The sequence below is a fragment of the Cetorhinus maximus genome, chromosome 22 (assembly GCF_964194155.1).
Source record: "Cetorhinus maximus chromosome 22, sCetMax3.hap1.1, whole genome shotgun sequence".
NCBI lineage: Eukaryota > Metazoa > Chordata > Chondrichthyes > Lamniformes > Cetorhinidae > Cetorhinus > Cetorhinus maximus.
The window spans coordinates 24,799,173-24,814,075 of record NC_135900.1 but is presented as its reverse complement, the minus strand read 5'-3'; the positions used below and the strand labels follow the sequence as shown (position 1 = coordinate 24,814,075).

Here is a 14,903-nt window from a genome sequence, read left to right as displayed (position 1 = left end):
ATCTACACATGGTGTATTAAGAGACTGCTGCCATTGTTGCTAAACATAAGTCTCTTGCGCCTTCTTCTCAGTAAAGCAATCTGAGCCTTCTTTTTATCTCTAACATTCAAACCACCCAGGCTTAATGTCAGGCAGACTTCTGAACAGGTCACATGACTCACCACATTTACCCTCGTTTTAAAGATTCAGTCCTAAAATATAATAATCTTCTAAACCTTATCTCAGGGTCAAATATGACATGAAAATTAGGAACAATCTGGTTCAGTCTCAAACAGTTAGTGTCTAGGAAACAGGGCTTCTAGCAGAGACTGAAGACATTGGCTTCGGTCTTCCTAATATTTAGTTGGAGGGTCGTCTGCTCATCTGGTTCTGGTTGTCAATGACTCCTCTGATTTTTCCTCTCCCATCTCTGGGGAAGCAGTATAAAATGCATGCTGCAGTACAATGAACTTTCAATTCATTGTACAAATCCATTACTTTAGGAACTCATTAAAAAGTAGAATTAATGCTGTGCAGCAAGGCCTGAATTTCATGCAGTTTCCCTGGATCACTGGATTGACAAGGTCAAGGACATTTAGATATTTTGAGGAGGGGGTCAGGCATTTGAGACACCCACCATAGCTTACCTTTCCAAAGTGTAAGTGGGTTACATGAACAATATTCAAAAAATGTCAATTTTTATGTATGACAGTTTTCCTAATACAACCACTGTGAAACAGTGCAAAATAACTTCCCTAAAACCTTTAAAAATAATTTATCCAGAAAGTTATAGACATGCTCTGGGGGAAAATGGCACAGTTCTTAGCAAGATGCACATCATAATAAGGTCTTGATTAAAATAATCTTCCTACCAATGCATTTACCTTTGTCAGGGCTGCAATTCGCTGGGCAAGTTCAGCTTCAACTTCCGGTAATGTTTCTGCTCTCTTCATTGTTTGCTGTAGCTTCTGTTCAGCATGTTCCAGGCGTTCCTGTAACTGTCTATTTTTTTCTTCTAGCTAAATTCCCATGTAACAGAAATGCAGAATATTAATTTAAGTAATTGTCTGAAAATAGTTTTCTTCTACATCATTTAATTGGAAAGTTTAATATTTGTAAATAATCTATAATTATCTAAAATGAAACAAATCTTATAAATTTGTTCAATAGAATACAAATATTTTCCTATTTATAATGTTTTTTTCCTGTAATTTACTGCAGATTTTAAGGTGACATGCACTACCATAACTATTAACATTTTGAGTTGCAAATCTATTCAACACATTTATAGGTCAATTCTTAGTGCATTGAATCTAAGAGTTAATAACAAAGAATACTTTTGGCTTGGTAGTTTGACTAAAGTGAATATTAAGAATAATGTCAACAATATATCAATTACATTACAATATATTGTAGCTTGGGTTTATTCTAAGTGTAAAAGATCCTGACATCCAATGATTCCAATCATCCCGCTCCATTGGCTGAAAGTGTCCAAAGCCCTATACTCTGAACCAATTAAGGAATATATTCACACACATAGCCACAGTTGGCCACTGGTGCTTACAAGAGGACGTAACAGTGGAGTCTGTTCAGTTTGGGTATGCCTGAGGCCCACCCAGGGGCCAAAGCTTAAAAAGATTTCAAGTGTAACCGGCGGGGTCGGTTAACTATTGAAATCTCCGTTCACATCGGTGGGACCGGGATATACTGCCAGCATGAGGGGCTGGAAAATTCCGGCCATAGTGATTGACCTGCTCCTGGTTGGAGCATCTTTGTTTGGTAAAGCTTTGGGGCCTTTTATATGACTCATAGATGTTTACAGCACAGAAAGAGACCATTTGGCCTATCGTGTCCACGCTGGTCAACGAAGATCTGACTACACTAATCCCATTTTCCAGCGCTTGGCCCATAGCCCCGGAGGCTATGGAAACGCAAATGAATATCTAAATACTTCTTAAATGTTATGAGAGTTTCTGACTCAACCACCCTTTCAGGTAGTGAGTTCCAGACTCCTACCTCCCTCTGGGTGAAAAAAATTCTCCTCAATTCCTCTCTTAGCTTTCTACCTCTTACCTTAAATATATGCCCCCCTGGTTATTGACCCCTCTACTAATGGAAAAAGTGCCTTCCTATCCACCCTACCTATGCCCCTCATAATCATATACACCCCAACAGGTCTCCTCTCAACTTTTGCTGCTCCAAGGGAAGCAACTCCAGCCTATCCAATCTTTCCTCATAGCTCAGACCCTCCAGACCAGGCAGCATCCTGATAAATCTCCTCTGCACCCTCTCCAGTGCAATCACATCCTTCCTATAATGTGGTGACCAGAACCGTATGCAGTACTCCAGTTGTGGCCTAACCAGCATTTTATACAGTTCCAGCACAACCTCCTTGCTCTTGTATAATATGCCTCAGCCAATAAAGGCAAGAATCCCATATGCCTTCTTAACCGCCTTATCTACGTGCCCTGCTATCTTAAGGGATCTGAGGATATGTACACCAAGTTCTCTCTGATCTTCAGTATTTTCCAGGGTCCTAACATTCATAGTGTAATCCCTTGCCTTGTTAGCCCTCCCCAAATGCATTGCCTCACACTTTTCTGGGTTGAATTCCATTTGCCAATGCTCTACCCACCTGACCAGCCCATTGATACCCTTCTGCCATATACGGCTTTCCTCCCCACTATTTACCACCCCACCAATTTTCGTGTTATCGCGAACTTCTTGATCATACCACTACATTTAAGTCCAAATCATTTATGTACACCACAAACAGCAAGGGCACCAGCACCGAACCCTGTGGAACCCCATTGGAAACCGACTTCCAGTCACAGAAACATCCCTCTACTATCACCCTCTGCTTCCTGCCTCTCAGCCAATTTTGGATCCAACGTGCCACTTTGCATTGGGTCCCATGGGCTGTTACTTTCTTGACCAGTCTATCATGAGGGACCTTATCAAAAGCCTTGCTAAAGTCCATGCAGACCACATCAAATGCATTACCCTCATCAACACTCCTGAATATCTCCTCAAAAAATTTGATCAAATTTGTCAAACATGACCTTACCTTAACAAATCCATGCTGACTATCCCTGATTAATCCGTGTCCCCCCAAATGCAGATATATTCTGTCCCTCAGAATTCTTCCCCAACACTAAGGTTAGACTGACTGGCCTGTAATTTCCTGTTCTATCCCTTCCTCTCTTTTTTAATAATGGGACATTGTTAGCAGTCTTCCTGTCCTCTGGAACCTCACCTATGGCCAGAGAGGATTTGAAAATTACTTCCAGGGCCCCTGATATCTCTTCCCTTGCCTCCCTCAACAGCTTGGGATGCATTTCACCTGGGCTTGCAGATTTATCCTTATACTTTTGAGGCTGCTAAACACGCTGGTACCCCTTCTCTCTCTATGTTAATTTCCTCTAATATTTCACAGTCCTACACCCTGATGTCTATATCTGTGTTGTCCTTTTCCATTATGAAGACTGACATAAAGTATTCATTGAGGACTGTACCCACGTCTTCCGGGTCCACACACAGATTACCTCTATGGTTCCTAATTGGCCCTACTGTTTCGCCACTTATTCTCTTGCTCTTTATATATTTTTTAAAAAACCTTTGGGTTTTTCTTTATTCGACCCACCTTTCTCATGCACTCTCTTAGCTTTCGTAATTTCCTTTTTAAGTCCCCCTCTGCACTTTTTATACTCCTCTAGGGGCTCTGCCATATTGAGCCCTTGGTATCTGCCATTAGCTTCTCTTCCTTTCTTAATCCTAACCTTTATGTCCCTTGACATCCAGGGTTCTCCGGACTTGGTCCCCCTCTTTGTCTTTATGCGAAACATATTTGCCCTGTACTCTCGCTATTTCCTTCTTGAATGCCTCCCACTGCTCTGACATAGTTTTATCTGCAAGTAGCTGCTCCCAGTCCACTTGGGCCAAATCGTATCTCATCTTAATAAAATTAGCCTTTCCCCAGTTTAGAACTTTTATTCCTGGCCCAACCTTATCTTTTTCCATAACTATCCTTAATCTAACTGAGTTATGGTCACTATCTCCAAAATGCTCCCCTACTGATATGTCTTCCACCTGCCCAGGCTCATTTCTGAATATTAGTACAGAACTTCCTCCTCCCTTGTTGGGCTTTCTATGCACTGGCTAAAAAAGTTCTCCTGGATGCAACTTAAGAATTTTGCTCGCTCCCTACCTTGCACACTAAAACTTCCCAGTTAATATTTGGGTAGTTACTGCCTTATTGTTCTTACGCTTCTCTGAAATTTGATTGCCTATTTCTATTTCTCCCTGACTGTTTGGCGACGTATAGTACACACCTAACAGCATTTTTGCCCCTTTTGTGTTTTTTACTTCTATCCCTGAGGCCTCATTTGATGATCCTTCCAAGATATTATCCCTCCTCAGTGCTATAATTGATTCATTGATCAATATTGCAACAGCACCACCACCCCCCCCCCACCTCCTCTTCTATCCCCCTCCCTATCTCGTCTAAATACCCTACAACCAGGAATGTTGAGCTGCCAATCCTGCCCTTCTTTTAGCCAAGTCTTGGTCATAGCTATCATATCACACTCCCACATGCCCATCTGTGTCCTCAACTTGTCTGTCTTATTCCTCAGGTTCCCTGCATTAAAATATACTCCATTTAGCTTTGTTAAACTCACTTCTTCCTTATCTAGCCTATGTATCCTCTGCCTTCCACTCTCATTTACTAGCGTTTTAACTTCTAATTACATCTTAGCTTCTCTCCCCTCTGAACTACTTTTCAGGAACCCATCCCCCTGACCTTAAAAGGATCCTCAAATGGCAAGGTTTCCACTAAAGTTTTATGAGGGCATAATGGGGAGAATTCCCAGGGTGGCTTACGTCTCCACTAGACATGTCTTTGTGTGTTGTAAGGAAGGTGTGGTGAGAGTGGAAGGAAGATCCTCCTATTGATCCCTGGCTGAAAAATGACTGTCAAATATGGAGCACAAGCCTGGCTGACCCAGAGAGATCTGGTGTTGTTACGTACTGTTATTTTGGAACAGTGCAAGTAAAAAAAAAGTGAACATGACACATACTCATGAATCCTATTGAACATAGCACTGTCTGTGCACTACTATTATTAAAAATGTGGAAGAATCAAACAATTCACAATTTGTGATGTGTAAGAAATATTCTTCACCTCACAAACGTGTCACAATGCAATAACAATCTCACCCTACTACTGAATCCAAAAAAAGATGAACTGCATTATTATAATATAAAATCAAAGAAAACCAGTCATACAACCGGGAAACCAAAACAGAGCTGGCTGATGATGTACAATATCCATTTATTCATGTGTGCTCTGCCTGAAGTCAGGTCCTTGGCTCATTGTCTGCTGATGCTCCAACCTGAGTTATATCCTTGGCAGTTTTTGTCAGTGGTGGTTTGACATTATCTTCCACTCTCAGGGGCAGGATGAGAAGGCAGGTCCCAAATCTACCTCAGCTGAAACAGGAACCCAACTTGTATTGTTGGTGTTATTCTGAACCGTGTGCTAGTCATCTAACCAACTGAGCTAATCATCCCCCAGTCTACAATATATTGAAGAGGAAATTACCAGTTTTATTTATTGAAGCAGAGTGACCTTATTTTTACATATTTAAAGAGTTGTGAGTAATAAAGAACAATTTTTTTATAAATAGCAAGGCATTACAGCATTTGTTTTGTTTGTGTGGTGTTTTTTTAAATTTCTGAAACAAATCTCCTGATGCGCCATTACCACTGCATGCCCATCCATCTATTTACGTATTAAATTGAAATTTATGAGCTATGACTTAAATAATATTGGAGAACTATTTAGGTGGCATTTGGTAAACACCAGTAAATTGCTAACTAGACTTATAATGTTGCAAAGAATAATAGTAAGCCCAAGGATTGGGAGTGTTCTAGGAACTAGGACAGGGAACCAAAATGTCAATAAAAAGTGAGAAAATAGAATCTGAGAAGAAACTTGCCACAAATATAAAAATAGATTGTAGAGAGTTTTACAAGTATATAAAAAAAAGAATAGCTAAAGTAAATATTGGTCTCTTAGAGGTAGAGACAGGAAAAATTATCATGCACATTGAGGAAATGTTAGAGGCATTCAACAACTATTTTGTGTCTGTTTTCTCAGGACATAAATTGCATGCCAGAAATACAGAGTAACAAAGGGGCTAAAAAGAGTGAGAAATTTAAGGCAATTACTATCAACAGAGAACAAGTACTGGAGAAACTTATGAGGCCAAAAGCCAAGAAATCTCCAGGACCCAGACCTACATCATGGGGTTCTGAAAGAGAAAGTTGCAGAGATACTTGTGCACTGGTTATGGTTTTACAAAAATTCCCTAGTTTCAAGAACGGAGCCAGTGTATTGGAGGTTAGCAAATATAACACTATTATTCATGAAAGGAGGGTGAGAGAAAACAGGGAACTGAAGGCCAGTTAGGCTGACATCAGGGAAAATGCTGGAATCTATATTAAGGAAGTCTAGTTTAACAATGTACTTCGTAGTGTGATCAGGCAAAGTTAGCATGGTTTTATGAAAGGGAAATCCTGTTTAACAAATTTATTAGAGTTTTTTGAAGACGTAACTAGTGGGGTAGACAAAGGGGAACCAGTAGATGTAATACACTAGGATTTCCAAAAGGCATTGATAAGGTGCCGCAAAGCAGGTTAATACATAAGGTATTGGGGTGGGGGGTAATACATTAGCATGGATGAGTATTGGTTAACAGGGCAGCCCCTTCTCATCCCCAGTGGGAGGGACCGGGAGGGGGAGGGTCTTAAATTGTTAAAAAAAATTAAACCTGCTCCTAGGCCACCACTCACGCACCTCTTCCGGTATAACAATGGAAGGTTTTGGGTCGCCAACCAACTTGCTCGAGAGCAGGGAGGCAGGGAGTCACAATTATAATATTTAAATAAGGCTGTGTTCCTCAGCTTTTGACAACCATGTTAATCTATTGGCAGTGATTGGGCTTCCAGGGCTTGGGTGACCCTGCAACTGAAGTATGGTCCAGATCCAGAAGGTAAGTGCTTTTCCAGCAATGCTTATGGGCTAAGAGGAGCAGCACTGCTTCCCAACAGCCCATCAAGCAAACATTCTGTGAACTGCCTAGCCTTTCCTGGCCAACCGTCCACCCCTGACCCCACCCCTGTCCTCACCCCTGCAATCAACAAACTTCCCAGCGATCTCTAACTCCTTTGCTCCCAGTTTTCAGATGCTCTTCATAATCTCTTCCTCCAGATGATCTGTAATCTGTCACTGCCCTCTTCTCTCCCTTGTTCCTCGCTGCTATGTTCTGAGTCCCTGATCTTTTTAATGGCTAGGGGCACGTCAGTCTTCAGCTGCTGTCTTGTGCTGCAGCTTTTCCTGCCCAGTAGCTGTAGCCCTCTGGCCAGCTGTCAGGCAGGAAACAGGGAAAAAGAATTCTAATGAGTTCCTGCCATTAAATTTGGCTTTTCCAAATATCAGATCCATTATGCTTGGGTCAGTATTTTGCTCAACTGATTGAAATCTAATCACAACACCCTGCTCAGCCCACAGCCCTGTGCCTTTCTTTACTTCAAATATGTGTCTGCTTTTCCTTTAAAAAGATGCAATGTTCTCTGCCTGCACAGCTACCCATGGCAAAGCACAACATACTCTCACAAAGGGATGCTTAAAAAATTGATGACCCCTTATCATGAACTGTCTAAGAAAAGGAAATTACTCTTTAAAAACATTTATTATATTATCCCTGAGCCTTTGCTGCACTAGTGCAAATAATTCAAGTAGGACAATTCTCTCTTCATAACCATAGTGCTGAATTTTGCTGATTGCCAGCAAGTCCTGCTGCTGGAATTGAAAGCAGGATACAACTCTGCTCCAGCAGTTGGTGGTATCCAGGACAGCACATTGCCAGCCGTGGCCCACACCCAAGAGCTGCCAGCTGAATCAGAGGGCTTGCAGCTCAGCAGCCTCAGCGGCACCGCTGTTAGTGCTGGCCATTGTTGAGGCTGCAGCTCCATGGAGAAGGCGCTTCAGAGGCTGGGCACCCTCAAAGAACATTAAAGTAGGTTCAAGGAAGCCAAGGCCAGGCAGCCAGGCCCCGGCAATCAGAGGAGTGGGTGGTTGTTAAGCATAAGCGGCTCCGTTGCAGAGAGGGTGGCCAATGCCATTGGGGGGCCCCTCCATGGGCCCTGGAATACTCATGAAGTAGGGCCCCCTGCCCCAGAGCCTACTAGGAGACTGCCAGGTTTCACTGGATTGTCTCCCCATGCAGCAATGACCTCTCCCAATGAGGACAAAATGCCCACGGAGGTGGGTGGTGAGCCGTAATTGGCCGCTTACAGTGGCTCAACTGGCCTTCTGGCAGGCTCCAGGAATGTCATCACTCCCGCCACTGGCAGTATGGCATGGCTGCGGGAAGTCATCAGGCTCCCCTCCCGAAACCTTCCCCCACCATTTTGCCAGTCCTCCCATCTCTCAGCTCATCCCCAAACTGCCTGGAAATTCAGCCCATAGTTTCTCATTCCTGGTATAATTCTGGTAAATCTATGCTATAGCCAGTGTTTAATTTTTGATCCCCTTTCAATAATGGAGTGCCCGAATCTCTACATAGTGCTCTAACTGTGGCCTAGGCAAAACCTTGTACATCAGACTCATATTTGCATATGTAAGCAGTTCCTATCTGTTTCAGCTGGCCATGCTGTGCATCCATTTACAGGCATGCTTAAAATACTGCATTAGGCAAGCCTTGGGCATCCAAGGGAAGGCAAAAGTGCTCCCTAGCCCCAATTTTCAACTGTCAGCTACGTGGTTTTCAGGCAAGAAATGAGTGATTAAAAATTGTAAAATTTTCCTGTATTTTTCTAGCCACACATTTAGCTCTCTTATTTTTATGCTGATTAATGTGTGGTGCTGGGAATAATCCTGCGTTAACTACCCTCGAGGTCCTAACTTCTAATCCTGAAAAACCTTCTGGAGAATTTCACTTCTATTCCTTACTATGTCATTGCATCTAACAAGAACATTATTTTCTCTCTGTTTTCCATTCCTTTTCAAAATTTTAACATCCACATCATTAATGTACCTTAATATGCCTACCTTAGACACAGCGGTCTGGTCAATTATACTGAAAAGGGTGAGCATTGCTGACAGCTTGTATGAGCTACATGCATTACTATGAGAATGGGAAATTTGTTATTAATTAAAGTTATGGAATCTGGTTTGGAATGTAAAGACTGAGATCTTTGTTTCACTGAATTAGCATCTGAAAACATTATATTTCATACAACTATTGGTGATAAAGAATTTTCAGCAGTGGCAATGAAATAGATTGATCTTTGCCGGTATGTTGCTCTTCAACTTTGAACATTTCTTTTAAAAGTCATGCTGTAAGTGACATCTCATTCATAGATTAACATCTTATTGACAAATTTACTGAACCTGGCGTAAGAATGCATCCTTATTCGCCAACTCATTTTCAAGTTTGTCATTTATGTCATGTAATGAGGTTGATTCTCTCTGCACATTAAGGTACCGCTTCTCCAATGTAGTTATCCTTTCTTCCATGTCTTCTTTCTGAGCAATTACCTGTGGAAAATCAATAAAGCTAATTTTACTTTGCTTTAATTTTAGATATTTTGTTGCAAATAAAATGTAATTGTTTTAATGTATACTTGGATAGCAAACATGTACAGGACAGAGAAGGAGAAAAATTTCTGAAGTGAATTCAGAAGAATTTTCTTGATCAGTACGTTTCAACCCAACGAGGAAGGAGGTATTAGTAGATCTGGCTCTGGGGAATTAGGTGGGTCAAGTGGATCAAGTGTCAGTAGGGGATCATTTAGGGAACACTGACCATAGTATCATAAGGTTTAGATTAGCTGTGGAAGAAGACATGGAGCCATCTAGAACAAAAATACTTAATCGGAGGAGGGCTAATTTCAGTGGGTCAAGAATGGACCTGTGCCAGGTAAGCTGCAGTGAAAGATTGGCAGGCAAAACTGCAATGGAACAATGGGCTGCCTTTAAAGACATGGTCTGGGTGTAGTAGTGATACATTTGACAGGGAGAAGGGGAGGACAATCAAAGCCAGAGCTCCCTGGATGACGAAAGGGATTTAATGCCCCTGAAGGGCACTTAATACTGTCAGCCCTCCCCCATAGAACTGACAGGGGTTCCCTGACCATTTCTCCAACACATGTGCGAGACCCCTGTTGAGCCAATTAAATTATGTCCAGTAAGTTGAAGCAGAAAAAGGGGGCCGGATGATAGATGTCAGGTTGATAATACAAGTGAGCATCAGGCTACGATAGAAAGTTCAGAGGTGAAAAAGGAAATAAGAGAGGCAAAGAAAGAATATAAAATGAGACTGGCAACTAACGTAGCTGGAATCCAAAAGTCTTCTTCAGCCACATGAATAGTAAAAGTTAGTAAAAGGAGCAGTGGGATGATTAGGGACCAAAAAGGGGATCTATGCATGGAAGCAGAGGGCATGCTGAGGAACTAAATGAGTACTTTGCATCTGTCTTTTCCAAGGAAGAATACGTTGCCAAAGTCATAGTGAAGGGGGAGGTAATTGCGATACTGGATGGGCTAAAAATTGATAAAGAGGAGATAGCAGAAAGGTTGGCTGCACTTAAAATCAACAAGTCGCCAGGACCGGATGGGAAGCATCTGAGCATGCTAAGGAAAGTAAGGTTGTAATTGTAAGGGTGCAAAGGTATTGGCCATAATCTTCCAATCCTCCTTAATTATGAGGAATGGTGCCACAGGGGACTGGAGAATTGCAAATGTTACACCTTTACTCAATGAGCAGAATATTGTGCTCATCGGGCGGGGGTGGGCATAAAATGACGCGCCATGACATTGGGCGAGTGTCCCGATGTCATCGATATTTTGGTTGGCGGGCGCACGCAGGAGTTGGCAGTGCGCCCACTGGCAGTTAACAGGCCTATTAAGGCCATTAAAGTAATAATTAAATTAAATTTTTCACTGCCTGTCCAACCTTACATTTGGCGAAGGTGAAAAGGCCAACTGGTTTTTGGTTTTTTTAGGACACCTCAACCATGGGCGGGATGAGGTTTCCAACAGCAAATAAAAATTAAATAAAAATTTTAAAATTTCATTCATAACATGTCCCTGCTCATGTGACAGAGTCACATGAGGGGACATGTTTTTAACATTGCTTAAGTTTTTAATCTTTAATTTTAAAAACCTTCAGCTCCCTGAGGCAGCTCTGTACTTCAGGGAGCTTTTATTGCACACACCTGCACGCATGCGCGAACTTCAGTGCTCGTGCTCCTCCCGCCCCCCATCCTGGCAGCGTTGAGCACTGCAGCACGCATTTCATGCTGGCTGGCTGTTAATTGGCTAACCAGCGTGAAATTGCGGTCGGAGCCCAATCGTGGGTGGCGGTTGGCTTCCCGGTTGCTCCCGGGCTCCGAGCCCACCCGACCACCGGAAAATCCTGGCCAATGTCTTTTAGGGAGGGAAATCTACAGTCCTTACCTGGCCTGGCCTATATGTGACTCCAGACCCACAGCAATGTGGTTGACTCTTAAATGCCCTCTGAACAAAGGCAATTAGGGATGGACAATAAATACTGGCCTAGCCAGCGGCACCCACATCCCAGGGACAAATTATAAAAAAAAGGGAGTAAGAAGAAATTGAACAGCTACAGTCCAGTTTAACATCAGAATTTGAAAAGCTTTTAGAAATGATAATCCAGGACAAAATTACGTCACTTGGATAAGTGTGGATTAAGTAAGGAAAGCCAGCAAGGATTTGTTAAAGACAAATCATGTTTAACTAACTTGATGGAGTTTTTTGATGAGGTAGCAGAGACGATTAATGAGATTATGCAGTTGATATGGTATTGACTTCCAAAAGGCTTTTGATAAAGTGTCACATAATAGGCTGGTCAGCAAAGTTGAGGTCCATGGAATAAAAGGAACACTGGCAGCATGCATATGAAGTTGGCTGAGTGCCAGGAAACAGAGTATTGTTGCTTTTTGGACTGAGGGTGGTGTTCCCCAGGGGTCAGTACTGCTTTTCACAATGTCGATTAATGTCTTAGACTTGGGGTACAGTGTACAATTTCAAAATTTGCAGATGGCACCAAACCTGGAAGTATTGTGAACTGTGAGAAGGATAGTGATAGACTTCGGGAGGATACACGGGTAGATGGAATGGCTGACACATGGCAGATGAAATCTAATGCAGAGAAATATGAAATGAATCATTTCAGTAGCAAGAATGAAGAGACGGAGTGTAAACTAAAGGATACAATTCTAAAGGGAGTGTAGGACCCTGGGAGGATCATTGAAGGTGGCAGGGTAGGTTGAGAAAGTAATTATAAAGACATATAGGATCCTGGGCTTTATATAGCGAGGCATAGAGTACAAAAGCAAGGAAGTTATGATAAGTTTTTATAAAAAATTATTTCAACCTCAACTGGAGTACAGTGTCCAATTTTAGGCACTGCATTTTAGGAAGGATATGAAGACTTTAGAAATGGTGCAGAAAAGATTTGCGGGAATGTTTCCAGGGATGAGGGACTTCACTTACAAGAATAGATTAAAGAACTGTGGTTGTTCTCCTTAGAGAAGAGAAGGTTGAGAGGAGATTTGATAGAGGTGTTTAATATCATGAGAGGTCTAGACAGAGTAGGTAGAGAGAAATTTCCCTTTGGCGGCGGAGTCGAGAACCAGAGGGCACCGATATAAGGTGATTAGCATAAGAACCAAAGGTGACATGTCAAAACATTTGATTTCTCTTTAACAGAAAATGCTTTTTATTTTCCTACCTCTCTGATATCCCTCTGGTATTTAGTACTCATTTCTTCTGACTTAATCAGGTCCTTTCTGGCTGTTTCTAGATCCTGTTCCACTTCAGCTAACTGAGCAGACAACGTTGTTAGCCGTTCCTTTACTTGGGTCATCTCATAATTCTGTTTTTCCAGTAATTCCTGTAGTTCCATAACTTGAATAATTTTATCATTAGGGTCGATAGAACCATTAGAAAGAGGCTGTAAAGGAAAAGCAATTGATTGTCTTGAGTTCAAACAGCGAATGCTGATAAGAATCCACACTGAAATTATTAAAACATGTTGGCCATAACTTCTGAGCTCCCCAGCGTCGGATTTGGGGGGTACCCCAAAGATGCCCTGGGGAATCCCTCTTGGAAGTTCCCAGGTAAGGGTTTGCATGGCAATTGCCCAGAAGTGCAAACTTCCTCTGGACAATTGCCCCGTGCTGAAAACTATCCGAAAATGCGATTTAAATCGCAAACTTTGGATGGTTCTGCCAGGGTTACATCAATAGTTACCCAGAAAAATTTAGAAGAATTAAAACCTCTTCTAATTTCAGAGTAACTATTGCAACCTCCGACCACCCCCACCCGAAACCATCATGAAACATCCGACCCCTGACTCCCCACCCTGACCTCTGACCCCACCCTGACCTCTGAACCCCCATCCCTCTGATATCTGACCCTCATACCCCCGACCTCTGACACCCGAGAACCCCCCAACCCCCCTCAACCTCCGACCCCCCCAACCCCCGATCTCACCCACAACCCTTGACCTCCGCAACCCCACCCTCTGATCCCTCCCACGCCCCAAATCCTTTCCACTTACCCTGGACACTTACCTTCTCCCTGGCCTGTCAATTTCACTGGGCCCTTTAACTTACCTGCTTTACAGCAGCTTGTGTGGTAAAGGGGGGTATGGCCTCCTTGAATCCGCCGGAGATGCACTTTGCTGGGGTCTTTGAGGAGTCTTTCAATGCAAACCCCAAGTAGCTCTGGCAATCGGAAGTGTCAGCCTAATTTTCAGGGGTAGATAAGTATGTATTTGTTTCTTCTAATTCCTGCGGACCAGCTCTTTCTGATGCTACTCGCAAGTTACATCCCAAAGTTAAGGGGGATATAGGTGGGAACACCCCCACCTGGAAGTTCCCCTCCAAGCCTCTCTCTATCCAGACTTGGAAATATATCGCTTTTCTTTCACTGTCACTGAGTCAAAACCTCCCTAATAGCACTGTGGATGTACCTACACCACATGGACTGCAGCAGTTCAAGAAGGCAGCTCACCACCACCTTCTCAAGGGCAATTAGGGATGGGAAATAAATGCTGGCCCAGCCAGCGACGCCCACTTCCCTTGAATGAATAAAAAAGAGGCTTCTATTAATTAGGGACAAACTGAGCAGGAAGAATAAATAAAAAGTGAATTGAGTCGACTTGCCAACCAATCAGCATCCTTTTCTCCTGTAGAATAAATTGTGGCGGTTGTTTGAAATTTGGCATTCTTGTGTTTGTCCTGGTGAGTGCAAGATAGAAAGCTTCAGCAATATGTCTCTCTTTTCAGCAATATTCAATTTCTGTACTATCAAGCGACTGAAAATTAAATTCGAAAGCCAAGGTAAGCAGAATGGGGTTATTTTAGGATTATTTAAAAGATCTGAATATATCCAGGCTCAAGGGGAGAGCATTGACCTTTGCCAGTAATAGGCCTGGAAATCCCTAGGAGCTATACTCCCCATCTGCTGCCATTACTTTGACAGAAGGATGATGAGAACCCTATTTACATATGAAATGGGATTTCCTCTGGGCTTCCAACAAAGCAATGCTGGCAGAGCAGGAGAAACTCCAAGGAATGACCCGGCCATAGTCTCTTCAAAAGATAATGACATTCATGAATATAACTTTGAAGTCTCTCTGAAAGATCTTCTGATCTTTTGGCATCATAACAGCAGCTGTTAGTTGAATGGATGAGCAGCTAACACTTGTAACAGAGGTTTTTTTTCTGATAGTTTCTTAACGAAATGCAGTACTCAAGTAGAACTTGTCCACAAAAGGCTAGTAAAGTCCCAGAAATGATCACTGGTGACTGCAGAATGTGCTGTTCTT

General features: G+C 42.5%; 1 protein-coding gene across 1 annotated transcript in view; it reads right to left on the bottom strand.

The window, feature by feature from the left end:
* Positions 1 to 14,903, bottom strand: part of ppfia2 (PTPRF interacting protein alpha 2) — a 373,178-nt gene that overhangs the window by 221,380 nt on the left and 136,895 nt on the right. The window contains exons 5-7 of the mRNA XM_078567936.1: positions 12,801 to 13,022; positions 9,437 to 9,583; positions 864 to 998 (exon numbers count right to left, since the gene is read on the bottom strand). Coding sequence (XP_078424062.1) covers positions 864 to 998; positions 9,437 to 9,583; positions 12,801 to 13,022 — 504 coding nt within the window. The remainder of the gene's footprint in view (positions 1 to 863; positions 999 to 9,436; positions 9,584 to 12,800; positions 13,023 to 14,903) is intronic.